This window comes from Amblyraja radiata, chromosome 28 (assembly GCF_010909765.2).
Source record: "Amblyraja radiata isolate CabotCenter1 chromosome 28, sAmbRad1.1.pri, whole genome shotgun sequence".
NCBI classification, from domain to species: domain Eukaryota; kingdom Metazoa; phylum Chordata; class Chondrichthyes; order Rajiformes; family Rajidae; genus Amblyraja; species Amblyraja radiata.
This window is the reverse complement of record NC_045983.1, coordinates 31897644-31913298: the sequence shown is the minus strand read 5'-3', so window position 1 is coordinate 31913298 and position 15655 is coordinate 31897644. Positions and strand designations below refer to the sequence as shown.

Genomic DNA, 15655 nt, shown 5'->3' with positions numbered 1-15655 from the left:
CTGGAGCAACTCAGCGGGTGAGGCAGCGTCTCTGGAGAGAAGGAACGGGCAATGTTCTCTAAGAAGGGTCTGGACCCGAAACGTCGCCCAGTCCTTCTCTCCAGAGAAGCTGCCTCACCCGCTGAGTTACTCCAGCATTTTGTGTCTAGCCACGATTGAATGGCGGAGTGGACTCGATGGGCCGAATGGCCTGATTCTACTCCTATAACTTGTGCACTTGTGAGGGTGATGAGGGGACGGGGTTGCACTGTGTGTGTGTGTGTGTGTGTGAGAGTCTGATCCCCGGCTGGAGTGTGTGAGGGGAGGGTGCAGGGTGGGAGGGGGACAATCTGACACAATTGCTGTGATTTCTGCCTCCAGATTGAGTACAAGAACACGGTGTTGGGACCGCTGTGTGGGTCGGAGAGGCCAACGACGGTTGACACGCGCAGTAATGCTGTGGATATCTTGTTCCACACGGACATATCTGGCATTGAGCAGGGCTGGAAAATCCACTACACCACCGACAGTGAGTGTATGTCCTCAGCCACACTGTGGAGGCTGGTGTATAGTGGATTAGTCTGTGTTATAGTGTATTGCACTGCTGTTTTAGAGTGTGTTATACTGCTGTACTATATTGTTGAATTAGAGTGTGTTACACTGGTGCATTATATTGTTACAGTGCATTATAGTGTTGTATTATAGTTATATTATATAACTAGACCAAGTGCAGACCCGTTGGGTCTGCTCCCCAACGCAGCCGTTCCCTACCCGTAGCCCCCACGGGAGACATGGTCCTCCAACTCAAGCCGTTCCCGAACATAAGATTCCAGCAGTCAGCAGTGCGGCTGTTTTTAAATTTTGAGGCGAGAGGCGGGCGCCAGCAGCCGTTATGGTCGCTGGCCAGCAGGAGGCGACAAAATGAGTGAGTGGGGGGGGGGGGGGGGGGAGAAGGATTTTATTAAAAATGTGTACATAAACACGACGAAATTTAATGAGGAGTGGATACTTGGAATGAAAAGTGAAATCTACCGAAATGGAAAAAATCTGGGCGTTTGTGGGTCTGGTGTTGGCGTAGCAACGAATCAAAGGCTGGCACCCACAAGTCAGGCAGAAACACACACACACACACACACAATTTTAATATTATATAGATAGATATAGAAGATATCGTGTTATATTAGTTTATTATAGTAATATTATAGTGTTATAGTGTATTGTAGCGTATTATAGTGCATCATAGTGAATTTTATATCAAAGTCACGTGCGTGACTACGTGAAGAGCCCGCCAGACCGCATGCGCGTCTATACGTCCACGCATGGCGCGAGGTTTGGTTGGGGATGAACGTCGGTCTCCCCACTGGTAAGGTTTAAAAGCCAAACAGGTGAGTACAAATTTAAAACTAATTCCGACGTTTGCCTAGGTTTGTCGTGATGGAAAAACCTAGACCGTAAGGGAAACGGGCTGCTGAGAAAGCAGCGGCAGAGGACCGCGGCATTGGGAAAAGCCGACGGCTGTAGGTTTCTACCTCGGAGACGCTGGCAGCTGCGGGCTGCACAGCAAGCTCTGATTCAGCTCCAAGAGGGAGCAGCTTGGCAACCCCGAGTTGGGGCAAAGCCAAAGCTATATCAATAAGAAATGTCCAATCGGACGATTCTGGACAGGAAGACACTGTCCCAACATCTATGGATAGTTGGGACAGTATCAGCTGCTCATTTGCCGGGCAGATACAATATGGTAGCAGATGCTAAATTGCGGAAGTTCAATGAACACACTGAATGGATGCTGAATCAGGCAGTATTCAATGAGATAATAGCTCGTTATGGAACACCAGAGATTGATTTGTTTGCTTCCAGACTTAATAATCAATTACCACGATATATAGCCTGGCAACCAGACCCAGGGGCAGAAGCAATAGATGCATTTTCTATAGACTGGGGGGGGAAATATATTTCTATGCCTTCCCTCCATTCTGCCTTATTGGGAGAAGCTTGCAGAAGACAATTCAAGACAAGGCATCAGGCATTTTAGTAGCTCCTAACTGGCCTACTCAACCATGGCTTCCATTATTAAAAGGACTATTGAAGGAACCTCCCATGGTGGTTTACAGTCATAAACATATGTTAATTCAGCCTGTCACTCGGGAACCTCATCCATTGCATGATCGCATTGACATTAATTTGCAGAATTTAAGAAGGCCTTTCGAGGGGCTAGGACTATCCAACAGGATGGTTGACGTAATAACTGCAGCTTGGCGAGATGGCACAAGGAAGCAGTACTACTCATACATCAAACAATGGGAGAAGTTTTCTGAGGAGACACATATAAATTACTTTACGGCAGACATAGCCGATGTGTTGGAGTTTCTTTCAGCGTTATATTTTGAAAAATAGTTAAGTTACAGTGCTATTAACAGTGCCTTATCATCATATTTAGTGCTGGGGTCTGGGCATCAAACTGTTGGCACTCACCCATTGGTATCTAAATTCATGAAAGGTGTTTTTAACAGGAACCTTCCAAGGCCTAGATATCATGAGGTATGGAATGTTAAGGTAGTGTTAAGGCTGCTTCGCAATTTGGCACCAGCCGCATCATTATCTTTGCCCCAGCTCACTCACAAATTGGTAATGCTTATGGCTCTCGTCTCAGCACAAAGAGTTCAGTCTTTGCAGAAACTTCGACTGGATAACGCTGTTATATCCGACAAAAAAGTGGTCTTTTACATAGATGAATTGATAAAGCAGAGCAGGTCAGGTGCGTTGGGATACAAATTAGAGCTGTTGGCGTATCCACCAGATCGGAGGTTGTGTGTGGTTACTTATGTAAAGTGATACATCTAGGTTACAAAAAACCTTCGAGGTAACGACCAAGCTGTATTCATAAGTTATAAGAAGCCACACAAAAGGATAACGGTGCGAACTATTTCTAGCTGGATAAAATGTATGTTATCAGATGCGTGTTGGATACTGATATTTTCAAATCTCACTCTACCAGGGCTGCAGCTACCTCGGCAGCAAATAAAATGGAAGTTCTGCTGGATCACATTCTTGCGCCAGTACGATGGGCAAATGAGCGTAATTTTCAGAAGTTTTACAATAAACCAATTAACAGGCCTGGCTTATTTGCTAATAGAATTTTACGTTGTTGATTAAGACAATTGTTTATCCCTGATGTAAAGGGACTGCTTCTATTAAAAAGCATGTACATGTATGCAAATTAACATCATGTTTCAATGCAATATGTTTTTCTTTCAACCATGTATGGTTGATCGGTGCAGTGTGTCCACATATAGACTGGCTCACTGCATGAAACCACAGAGCTTTGAAGGCTTCACGTAGTCACTCACGTGACTTCGATATAAAATAGAAAGATTAAACAAAAACTTACCGTTGAAGTTTGATCTTTATTTTATGAGAAGTTGAAGTGAGGGAATGCGTGCCCTCCACTCCCAACCATGATTCTCATAAAGATCATCCGGTAAGTCTAAGGTCGTTAATCTTTCTATAGTTTACGTCCTGCAACTAGTCTGTGGTTTCATACAGTTTCTCTGAAGATTGACGCGCACGCGGGATGGCGGGCTCTTCACGTGTTCCCTCACTTCAACTTCTGAGAAAATAAAGATCAAACTTAAAACAGTAAGTTTTTGTTTAATCTTTCTATTATATTGTATTAGTGTTTCATGGAGATTATAATGTATTATAGTGTATTATGGTGTATGGTAGTGTTACAGTGTATTATAGCATATTATATTGTATTATATATAATAGTGTTATATTATAGTGTAACATTGCAGCGTATAACATTATATTATAATGTATTATATAGTTATATTATAGTGTATTTTTGTGTTACATTATATTGCATTCCAGTGTCATATTGTTGTGTATTATATTGTATTACATTGTATAGTGTATTATACTGTATTACATTGTATAGTGTATTATATTGTATTATCTTTTATTAATGTTTTATACTGCATTATAGTTTAGTATAGTAATAGTGTATTATAGTGTGTTATATTGCCAGTGTTTAGCATTATGTTGTATTATCTAATGTTATATTGTTTTTTAGTGTATTATTAGTAATAAATAACGTTAGCTTCCACACCACCCCTCCCCTCCCCTACAAAATGTATTCACTGTTTAATCTCTCTCTCTTCCCTCCTCCCCCTCCCTCTCTATTTCTCTCCTTCACTCTCCCTCTCCCCCCTCCCCTCTCTCTCCCGCCCCCCCCCCTCTCTCTCCTTCTCCAGGAATCCCCTGCCCTGCTCTCCAAACACTTGAACACGGAACAATTTCTCCCATCTTACCCCAGTATCGATTCCTTGATCGAGTCAGATATAGCTGTGACGTTGGGTATAAAATCATGAAGGTTTATAGGATTTCCTATGTTTATGGGGTCAGAGGGGAGGGGGTTACAGGGACGGGGGAAGGGGGTGTCGGGGCCAGAGTGGAGGGGGTTACAGGGACGGGGGAAGGGGGTGTCGGGGCTGGAGCTACAGGGACGGGGGAAGGGGGTGTAGGGGCCAGAGGGGAGGGGGTTACAGGGACGGGGGAAGGGGGTATAGGGGCCAGAGGGGAGGGGGTTACAGAGACAGGGAGATAATTAACTGGGCATTTCTAACCCACAGCGTGGACGGGAATTAACATCCTTCAATATGATTTGTATGAAAGACGGGACTTGGAATAAAGACATCATCGCCATTTGTCAGAGTAAGGTTCAGGTCTGCCGCGGTGTGGGCGGGGCAGTGGGGTTGGGCGCTGGGGGAGCACCGCACTGCTGGAGGGGAGGGGATGAGAGGGTGCGGATGTGGAGTACACGGGCTAACTCCGTGCAAGCGGACAGGGTTCCCTCACACTCCCTGGCCTGGAGACGGTGGAGAGGTAATGTAGCGGATGCAGAGTACGCAGACTAACTCTGCCCTGAGCATAGAAACATAGAACCATAGGTGCAGGAGTAGGCCATTCGGCCCTCCGAGCCAGCACCGCCATTCAATATGATCATGGCTAATCATTAAAAATCAGTACCCCGTTCCTGCTTTCTCCCCATATCCCTTGATTCCGTTAGCCCTAAGAGCTAAATCTAAATCTCTCTTGAAAGCATCCAGTGAATTGGCCTCCACTGCCTTCTGTGGCAGAGAATTCCACAGATTCACAACTCTCTGGGTGAAAACGTTTCTCCTCATCTCAGTCCTAAATGGCCAATCCCTTATTCTTAAACTGTGTGTGACCCCCTGGTTCTGGACTCCCCCAAAATCGGGCAACATTTTTCCTGCATGGTGGCGTTCGATCTTGGGGGAAAGGAAATATAACGGAGACCACGGACTAACAGCGCCCGGGTGAAGCTGAGAGATTCCTACTGTGGACGGCGGGCAGTCTTCCCCCACACTCCCGGACATGCAGACGGTGGGGAGAGGTCATGCCGTGGATGTGGAGAGCATGGACTAACTCCGCCACAGCGAGCTGACAGATTAACACTGGTTTTGGTGACCGAATTGGTGATTCTGACCATCTCTCTCACCCTCCCTCCCTCCTCCCTCTCTCTCTCCCCCCTCTCTTTCTCTCTCCTTCCCTCTCCTCCCCGCTCTTTCTCCCTCACTCTCCCCTCCCTCTCTCTCCTCCCCCTCCCTCCTCCCTCTCCACTCTCTCTCCCCATCTCTTCCCTCTCTCTGTCCCCTCTCTCTCTCCCTCCCTCCCCCCTCCCTCTCTCATCCCCCCCCCTCTCTCTCTCTCTCCCTCCCTCCCCCCTCCCTCCCTCCTCTCTACCCTCCCTCACTCTCTCTCTCCCCTCCTCCCTCTCTCTCTCTCTCCTTCCCTCTCCCTCTCTTCTCTCCCTCCCCAAAGTGAGCGATTGTGGAACACCAAAGGTTTTGGAGAATGGGAAGTTCGAAGTCTTGGACGTAAAAGCAGTGAAGGACGGATATTTGACTCGAATCCAGTACTCATGTGATCAGAGATATCGTATGAAGACTGAAGGAGATGGTGAGGGGGGGTGGGAGAGGGAGGGGGGGAGAGGGAGGAGGGAGAGAGGGAGGGGGAGACACAACCTCCATCCTCTCCCCGTACTGATGTCTCTCTCTTTCCCCAGGGACGTACATTTGCTCTGCTGATCGTGTCTGGAATAATCCCACCGTCTCCAAAACCATCCCATATTGTGCCCCGGGTAAGATAGCCCCCCTCCCCCACCTTCCCTCCCTCCCCCCCTCCCCCTGTGGTACACCAACTAACTTCTATCTCTCTCCCTCTCCTGTCCCTCTCTCTCTCTGCCCTTCTCTTTTTTTCTCTCCCTCTCTCCCCACTTTCTCCCCTTCTCTCTCCCCGTCCCTCTCTTCTCTCTCCCCATCAACCCCCCTCTCGCTCCTCTCTCACCCCCATTTCTCCCCTCTCCATCCCTCTGTCTCCCCCTCTCCCACTCCCACTCTCTCCCCCCTTCTCTCTCCCACTCCCTCTGTCCCTCTCTCTCTCTCCTCTACCCCCTCTCCATCTCCCCCCACTCGCTCTCTCCTCTCCCCCCCCCCCCCTCTCTCCCCATGTCCAGTGTGTGGTGTCCCTGACGTGCCGGTCACCTCGTTGTCGGTGGGCCGCGTGCTGGGGGGTTCGGAGGCCCCGGACGGCAGCTTCCCGTGGCAGGTGTTTGTGCGGCCCCCGCAGGGTCGTGGGGCGGGGGTGCTGGTGTCTGACCGCTGGGTGCTGACGGCAGCCCACGTCCTGTGGAACAAAGGCGCGAAGAAACCCACGGACGGGGAGTTGGAGAGCCACGGCATCTACGTGGGTGACAATGACCTAGATGACCTAGTATTGTCGCCCGGCCTGCCCGTGGAGAGGGTCTACCTGCACCCCAACTACAGCGGCAGTGACCCCAATTACTCGAATGACATCGCCCTCATCAAACTGGCCAACCCCCTGCGCCTGACGGCCGACATTGGCCCCGTGTGTCTCCCCCCTGCCAGGGGTCCTGGGCACGAGTGGCTCTACCAGGAGGGGCGTCTGGGCTACTTGGCGGGGTGGGGGATGACGGAAGACCAGAGACTGACCAACAAGCTCCACTACGCCTCCCTGCCCGTCGCCAACACCGAGAAATGCCGCGGGGCGCTGGCTGCGGCCCAGCCTCGGGCCAAGAAGCCCCTGAAACTGACCGCGGGGTCATTCTGTGCCGGGACGGGGCTGGGAGGGGGAGCGGACGCCTGCCAGGGGGACAGCGGGGGGGCTCTCTCCGTGGAGGGGGGTAGGGGGGGGAGAGAGCAGGTGGAGGAGGGGGTTTGGTACGTGGCAGGGCTGGTGTCCTGGGGGCTAGACTGCGGGAAGGTGGGGCGTTACGGGGTGTACACCAATGTCGGGGCGTACATATCCTGGATGCAGGAGGTGATGGAGGGGCATGTGGGGACATAGAGCGAGCGGGGAGGGAGGGAGAATCCAGGAGAAGTTGAGGGGGAATTGTGAGGGAATCTGAGGCAAATTGACGGAAATTAAAAGGGGAAAATCCAGACAAGTGAAGGGAGTTATTGTCATGTGTCCCAGATAGGACAGTGACATTCTTGCTTGCTGCAGTACAACAGAATATGTAAACATAATACGGAACAGGAGATAAAACTTCAGTGTGTCTATAGACCATATATGTACACAATAAATAAACAGATAAAGTACAATAGACTATTATTGTCCAGAGCTTGTTTGATGTCGTATTTAGAAGCCTGACGGCTTGAAGGGAGGTTTGAGGCGGCATTGAGGGAGTAATTGAGGGGACATTGTGAAGGGATTGAGGGTTGAAGGGGGGGGGGGGGGGTAATTGAGCGGGAATAGAGGGAGAATTGAATTGAGGGGGGATTGATCAGGGCGATTGGGGGGGGTGGATAGGGGGGCAATTGGGGGAATAATTAAAGGGGATGGAGGGAGTGACCGAAGGGGATGGGATGGGGATTGAAGGGGGATTGAGGGGGGCTGGAGTGAGGAGGGGGAGTGATGGGAATTGGGGAGGGGTAGAGGGAAGGTCGGATGGTCATTACCTAAAATTGGAGAATTCAGTGTACTTACCGCTGGGCTGTAAGCTGCCCAAACGGAATGTGAGGTGTCGCTCCTCCTGTTTGCGTGTGGCATCACTCCGGCATTGGAGGAGGAGGCCCTGGACAGAAAGGTCGGTGTGGGAATGGGAAGGGGAGTTCAAGTGTTGTGAGATACTGTGCACAGATAGAGCAATTATGAAACATATATGCTTGTGTATAAATGAACCATTTTGAGAACAGTTCTCTTATCATGACCGGGGGTGGGGGGCTTTCTGGAGTGCTAGTATGGGTGTTGTGGGCCAAAGGGACTGGTTTCCAGAGGGTTAGTATGGACATTGTTGGCCGAATGGATTCTTGGGCTGGCAGCGCAGTCACTCAGACCTCGTGGGCTGGCAGCTCAGTCATTCAGGCCTGGCGGGCTGGCAGCTCAGTCACTCAGGACTGGCAGCTCAGTAACTCAGGCCTGGTGGACTGGCAGCTCAGTTACTCTGGGCTGGCAGCTCAGAAACTGCCAGAAGTTCGGCCCAAAAAAGGTGAAAAACTCTGTGAAAGAGAAGGGGAGAGGGTGGAGAAACAATTTTAGATTTTTACATCTTTTTCTGCAGATCACAGCAATGAAGGAGGAAAGTCTATCCTGGCCTGGATCTCACAGAGAACCAATGAAGGGAGGGATAAAAATACTGGGGTGAGGTTTAATACTTGTAGGGGGAATACTTATTGATGGGCCGAATGGCCTCCTCCTGGGCTATTACAGGCCTGATGGGCTGAAGGGAGTCTTAAAAAAATAATCTGAGTGAAATCTCAGTGAAAGGCACCTTTTCTGGCCTTTTCCTGGCCTGGCATGGGTCTTTTGGGCCAGAATGCTCTTCCTGGGCTAATACAGGCATTTGGGGCAAAAAGGACTGGTTTCTCGTCTAATAGGGGGCCTTGTGGGCCAAAATTAGTAGTTTCAGGCAGGCCAAACAACTCATTTCATTTCATTTGCATTGCCATTTCAGTTTCAAGCACAGGGCATGCCAAACAATTCATCTCATTTTCATTTCATATCATTTCCATTGCCATTTCAGTTTCAAGCAGAGGACAGGCCAAACAACACATCTCATTTTCATTTCATTTCCATTGCCATTTCAGTTTCAAGCACAGGGCAGGCCAAACAACTCATCTCATTTTCATTTCATTTCATTTCCATTGCAATTTCAGTTTCAAGCACAGGGCAGGCCAAAGAACTCATCTCATTTGCACTTCATTTCATTTCGATTGCAATTTCAGTTTCAAGCACAGGGCAGGCCAAACAACTCATCTCATTTGCACTCATTTCATTTCCATCGCCATTTCAGTTTCAAGCACAGGGCAGGCCAAACACCTCATCTCATTTGCATTTCATTTCATTTCCATTGCCATTTCAGTTTCAAAGTTAGGACAGGCCAAACACCTCATCTCATTTTCATTTCATTTCCATTGCCATTTCAGTTTCAAGCACCGGGCAGGCCAAACAACTCATCTCATTTCCATTGCCATTTCAGTTTCAAGCACAGGGCAGGCCAAACAACTCAACTCATCTCATTTGCATTTCATTTCATTTCCATTGCTGGGTGGGTGGGGACGCTGCAAGCCGGCAGCCCTGCCAGCAGCGTGTTAGTTTTTCCAACTTTTTTAGTGTTTTAATGTATGTTTTTAATGTCTCTCTGTGTGTCTTGTGTGGGGGGGTAAGGGGGAACCCGTTTTGGTTGCCTCCTCCACGGAAAGGCGACTTTTTCCATGTCGCCTCCCCCGTGACCTAACATCGAGGATCGGTGCGGCCTTTCTCAGAGACGCGCCCGGGGCTTCTGCTGCGGGCGCAACATGGACTCTTGTTGCGGAGCGGGCGAGCCCTCACCGGAAGGGAGCACTCTGTTCGCTGGCCCTCGGCAGCCTGAAGCCGGGGTCTGCAGAGCTTCAGCTGGCGCAGCGTCCGCAGCCTGGGATCCCTCGTTGGGGATCCGGGAGAACAGCTGCGACCGCCGGCCCGAGGCATACTTCTACTGCGGGCGCGGCGTGGTCTTACCATCAGGAGCGGGGTCCCTCGCAGGGGACCCCTGGAGGGGAGCTCCGACTGCCGGCCCTGCGGTCTGTGGTGCTTCTGGCTGCAGCGCGGCGGGGTCTTTAGATCTTCGACCGCCGGCCTACACCAACCAGAAGCCGCGGTCTCCGGTGGGGAGGCACCGATTCAGAACTTACCTGGACTTTACCTTGCCTACTCATCTGGACGCCCGCAGCGGCGGCTGCGGAGGGTTGAGGTCCTGACCACGGGGGAAAATGGAGGAGGACTGGCCAAATTTTGTGCCTTCCACCACAGTGATGAATGCTGTGGTGGATGTTTATGTTCAATTTTTATTGTGTTTTTGCGTGTTCTTTTTCATTGTACCGCTGCTGGCAAATTCATTTCACTTGCACTTTATTAGGGGACTAAAACTGCACACAATGCTCCAGGTGTGGTCTCACTAGGGCTCTGTACAACTGCAGAAGGACCTCTTTGCTCCTGTATTCTATTCCTCTAGTTATAAAGGCCAACATGCCATTCGCTTTCTTCACTGCCTGCTGTACCTGCATGCTTACTTTCATAGACTGATGTACAAGGACCCCCAGATCCCGTTGTACTTCCCCTTTTCCCAACTTGACGCCATTTAGATAGTAATCTGCCTTCCTGTTTTTGCTACCAAAGTGGATAACCTCACATTTATCCGCATTAAACTTCATCTGCCATGCATCTGCCCACTCCCCCAACCTGTCCAAGTCACCCTGCATTGTCATAGCATCCTCCTCACGGTTCACACTGCCACCCAGCTTTGTGTCATTTGCAAATTTGCGAATGTTACTTTGAATCCCTTCATCCAAATCATTGAGGTATATTGTAAATAGCTGCGGTCCCAGCACCGAGCCTTGCGGTACCCCACTAGTCACTGCTCGCCATTCTGAAAGGGACCCGTTAATCCCTACTCCTTGTTTCCTGTCTGCCAACCACTTCTCTGTCTATGTCAGCACTCTACCCCCAATACCTGATGCGCTCTAACTTTGCCCACTAATCTCCTATGTGGGACCTTATCAAATGCTTTCTGAAAGTCCAGGTACACTACATCCACCTTGTCCATTTTCCTAGTTACATCTTCAAAACATTCCAGAAGATTAGCCAAGCATGATTTCCCCTTCGTAAATCCATGCTGACTCGGGCCGATCCTGTTACTGCTATCCTAATGTGCGGCTATCTCATCTTTTATAATTGACTCCAGCAGCTCCCCCACCACCGATGTCAGGCTAACTGGTCTATAATTCCCCGTTTTCTCTCTCCCGCCTTTCTTAAAAAGTGGGATAACATTAGCTACCCTCCAATCCACAGGAACTGATCCTGAGTCTATAGAACATTGGAAAACTATCACCAACGCATCCACGATTTCTAGAGCCACGTCCTTAAGTACCCTGGGATGCAGACCATCAGGCCCTGGGGATTTCTCAGCCTTCAGTCCCATCAGCCTATCCAACACCATTTCCTGCCTAATGTGGATTTCCTTCAGTTCCTCTGTCAACCCAGATCCTCTGGCCACTACTATATCAGGAAGTTTGTTTGTGTCCTCCTTAGTGAAGACAGATCCAATGTACCTGTTCAACTCATCTGCCATTTCCTTGTTCCCCATAATAAATTCACCTTTTTCGGTCTTCAAGGGTCCAACTTTGGTCTAAACTAATTTTTTCCTCTTCACATACCTAAAGAAGCTTTTACTATCTGTAGATGACATGTGCATGTACCTTTAATATAGTTACCTCATCACTACTAACCACTCCCCATATCACATGTATAATTACAACCTCCCCACCCATTGATCGCTCTCTAGTTTCCGTGACAGACCACGTACAGCTAGTGCTTTCTGTAATGTTACAGTATGAATAAAAGAAATAAAGCTACAGTGTGTTGATGACACATCTTTACATGGTGTCAGGACACAAGGTTGAAAGGACACAAGGTAGTAGTGCCTGCTGCGCTGCACGACCACTATTTTCAGTCCGCTCACCGCGGTCATCCTGGGGCCGAGGCCGCATTGTCTCACGCCCAGAGCCAGTTCTACTGGCCTGGTATGGCTCAATACATCCGGGAGAGGGTCTCCTCGTGTTCCACCTGCAACAGTCTCGCCCCCCACCAACAGCGACAGCCGCTTCTGCAGCAGCCTGCCCCCGAACTACCCTGGATGGCGGTTGCCACTGACATTTTTGAGTGGCGAGCCAAACACTTCCTGGTCCTTGTCGACTTACTCCAACTGGTTCGAGGTTGACCAGCTGCATTCCCTCACCTCTTCGGCCGTTGTCGATAAGCTGCGCGGCCACTTCTCTACCTTCGGCTCCCCGGCCAGCCTGCAGTCGGACAACGGCAGCCAGTTCACGAGCTCCGAGTTTTGGGCTTTCGCGGCCAGCTGGAACATCCGCCACTTCACCAGCAGCCCTGAGTACCCGCAAAGCAACGGTCTGGCCGAGCCCGCTGTCCGCAGTGCAAAGAACTTGCTGGAAGTGTCGCTTGTCTCACTCCGATTTTTACCTAGCCCTCCTTAACCTTCGCAACATCTCCCGCGACCCTGCCATGGGCTCCCCTGCTCAGCGGCTCATGTCTCGCACCACCAGACCCCCGATCCCGGTGGCCCAGCGCTCCCTCATGCCCTCCGTCCTCAAGCCCGCTGCTGTCCAGGAACGCATTGCCCTCAAGCACGATGTCCAGAAGCACTCCCATGATAAGTCCTGCCGCCCCCTTCCGCGCCTTTTCCCCGGTCAGGTCATCAGCATGCAATCCCCCTCCGGTCACGCCAGGCTAGCCACCATCATCGGCTCTGCTGGTTCGCCTTGGTCCTATCTTGTCGACCATGCGGGAACCGTCTACCGCCGGTCCCGCCAACACCTGCGGCTCGTCAACGAGCCTCCACCACCACCCGCGCACCCTTTTGCTCCCCCGCTGCAGTCCCGGCCTCCGGCCGCTGCTCCGCCCGCCGCTCCTCGCATGCCTCGGTCTCTGCCCTCTCAGCTCTATCAGTCCGTTCCTCCCCAGGCTCTGCCCGCGCGCTGCCCGCTGCTGTGCCCGCATCCCCTCCTTCATCCCCTCCCAGCTCCCCCGTTCCGGCTCGGCCGTCTGCACCTGTTCCACTTCTTCCTGCAGGGAGGGAAGATGGCGAGATGCGAACCCGGTCGGGACGTGTTGTCAAGCCGCCTGTCCGCTATGGTGACTTTGCTTAACCGTTTATAGCGCATGAGACGTGGTCGCCCTGTCACCATTTTGTTTGCCTTTCGTTTCTAAGGGGAAGGATGTAGATGACATGTGTATGTGCCTTTAATATAGTTACCTCATCACTACTAACCACTCCCCATATCACAAGTATAATTACAACCTCCCCACCCACATATCGCTCTCTAGTTTCCGTGACAGACCACGTACAGCTAGTGCTTTCTGTAATGTTACAGTATGAACAAAAGAAGTAAAGCTACAGTGTGTTGATGACACTTCTTTACACTATCCTGCTTTATATTCTTGGCTAGCTTACCTTCGTACCTCATCATTTCTCCCCGTATTGTCTTTTTGGTTATCTTCTGTTGTTCTTTAAACATTACCCAATCCTCTTGTTTCCCGCTCATCTTTGTTACGTTGTACTTCTTCGCTTTAATTTTTATACTGTCCCTGACGTCCCTTGTCAGCCACGGTTGCCCCTTTCTCCCCTTGGAATCTTTCTTCCTCCTAGGAATGAACTGATCCTGCACCTTCTGTATTATTCCTAGAAATACCTGCTATTTTTGTACCACTGTCATCCATAAGCCAGAACCATAAATCTCTGCCATTATTAAGAATAAAACATAACCTGAATTTAAATGAGAACTGCAAGAATGTACTTTTGTATCTTTGTCGGTGCCAGTTGTGGCGTCACTTGTCCACTGCCTAGCTGAGGTCTGTTACGTGATTTTACTGGGTTGTATACAAAGCATTTCACTCTACCTCGTTACATGTGAAAATAAAGTATCATTTCAGGGGTACCAAGGGGCACCGAATGGCAACATCGCCAACAGTCTGTCTGTATTTTCATCTTTTTTTGGTGTTATTTTTAGTGTGTGTTAAAAGTTTGTGTTAATGTTCTCTGGTTTGTTTTATGTGGGGGTCGGGGGGTCGGGGGGGAAACTCATTTTTCAATCTCTTACCTTGCCGGAGATGCGATTGTTTTCCGGATCGTATCTCCGGTCCCTCTGCGGCCTAACATCGTGGAGCTGGAGGCCTCGCTCGGGAGTGACTTTGAGCCCCACCGCGGGGCCGTGGACTTACCATCGTAGCCGATTCCTTGCCTGGGATCGACGCTCCTACCGCGGCCTGCGGAGGTCCCAAACGCCTCCGGCTACGGGAGTCAAGATCGCCCTGACAACGAAAGGCTCGAGGTCCCCGACCGCGGGAGAACAAAGAAGGGAAGAGATTGAACTTTTTTCCGCCTTCCATCACAGTGAGGAATGTGGAGGGTTTAAGAAGGAACTGCAGATGCTGGAAAATCGAAGGTAGAAAAAGTGGTGGAGAAACTCAGCGGGTGCAGCAGCATCTATGGAGCGAAGGAAATAGGCAACGTTTCGGGCCGAAACCCAAAGGAAATAGGCAACGTTTCGGGTCGAAACCCAAGGGGTTTCGACCCGAAAAGTTGCCTATTTCCTTCGCTCCATAGATGCTGCTGCACCCGCTGTGGAATGTGGAGGAGTCACTGTGGTGGATGTTTATGTTAAAATGTGTTTTGTGTGTTTTGTTGCAAAACATACTTGGCTAATAAAATATGATTATGATCATGATATCATTGGTAGTTGACCAACGGTTCTCTATAATATGAATGCAGAGTCTAAATATATATGCTGCATTATTTCTAGTTACTGCTTTCATGATTCAATGATAATTGGGGCGGAGGTAGAGTTGCTGCCTAGCAGCGCCAGTGTCCTGGGTTGGATCCTGACCACTGGTGCGGTCGGTACGGAGTTTGCACGTTCTCCCCATGACCTGCGTGGGTTTTCTCCGGTTTCCTCCCACACTCCAAGGACGTGCAGGTTTGTAGGTTAATTGGCTTCGGTAAAACTGTAAATTGTCCCTAGTCCGTGTAGGTTAGTGTTAGTGTGCGGGGTGATGGCTGGTCAGCGCGGACTCGGTGGGCTGAAGACTAAAGTTTAGTTTATTGTCACGTGTACCGAGGTACTGTGAAAAGTTTTTGCTGCGTGCTAACCAGCCAGCGGAAAGACCATGCATGATTACAATCGAGCCGCCCACAGTTTACAGATACATGATAAGGGGAATACCATGAACAAGGTTTAGTGCAAGATAAAGCTGGTAAAGTCCGATCAAATACCGTCTCCGTACCATTCTTACGCTTGATGTCACAAACAAACACGAGTAATAAACCTGAAGGGAAATTCAGACAACAGACACGGAGGAAAAGATTTGAGCGTCAAAATCTTTGGTGGTTTGACATTGACAAGCCAAGTATTGCTCACATTTGTGAAAGGTACGAAAGCTGCCTCTGATATTTTCTTTGATTCACATCTCATCGAAAACCCGACGCAGTAATGTTGACATTTTTACATATTCTGTTCCCCAACACGTGGTTGCGAGGGGGGGGGGGGCCTTAGGTGCCACATACACGCTAACCACCCCC

At 49.9% G+C, this 15655-nt stretch overlaps 1 protein-coding gene across 1 annotated transcript; it reads left to right on the top strand.

Moving 5' to 3' along the window:
- The first annotated feature begins 340 nt into the window (after window positions 1–340).
- LOC116989075 (complement C1r-A subcomponent-like) lies at window positions 341–7635 on the top strand. The gene is made up of 6 exons (XM_033046232.1): window positions 341–508; window positions 4233–4351; window positions 4611–4692; window positions 5824–5961; window positions 6068–6142; window positions 6518–7635. Exons 2-6 carry the CDS (start codon window positions 4346–4348, stop codon window positions 7366–7368), a joined length of 1152 nt encoding a protein of 383 aa, XP_032902123.1. The 5' UTR covers window positions 341–508; window positions 4233–4345; the 3' UTR covers window positions 7369–7635.
- Window positions 7636–15655: the final 8020 nt, after the last annotated feature.

What these genes read in the sequence shown, in the direction of transcription:
- LOC116989075 (XM_033046232.1), top strand. An exon ending in TATGAAGACTGAAGGAGATG is followed by an intron (nt 5,962 to 6,067) that starts GTGAGGGGGGGT and finishes CTCTTTCCCCAG; the next exon opens with GGACGTACATTTGCTCTGCT. An exon ending in CATCCCATATTGTGCCCCGG is followed by an intron (nt 6,143 to 6,517) that starts GTAAGATAGCCC and finishes CCCCATGTCCAG; the next exon opens with TGTGTGGTGTCCCTGACGTG.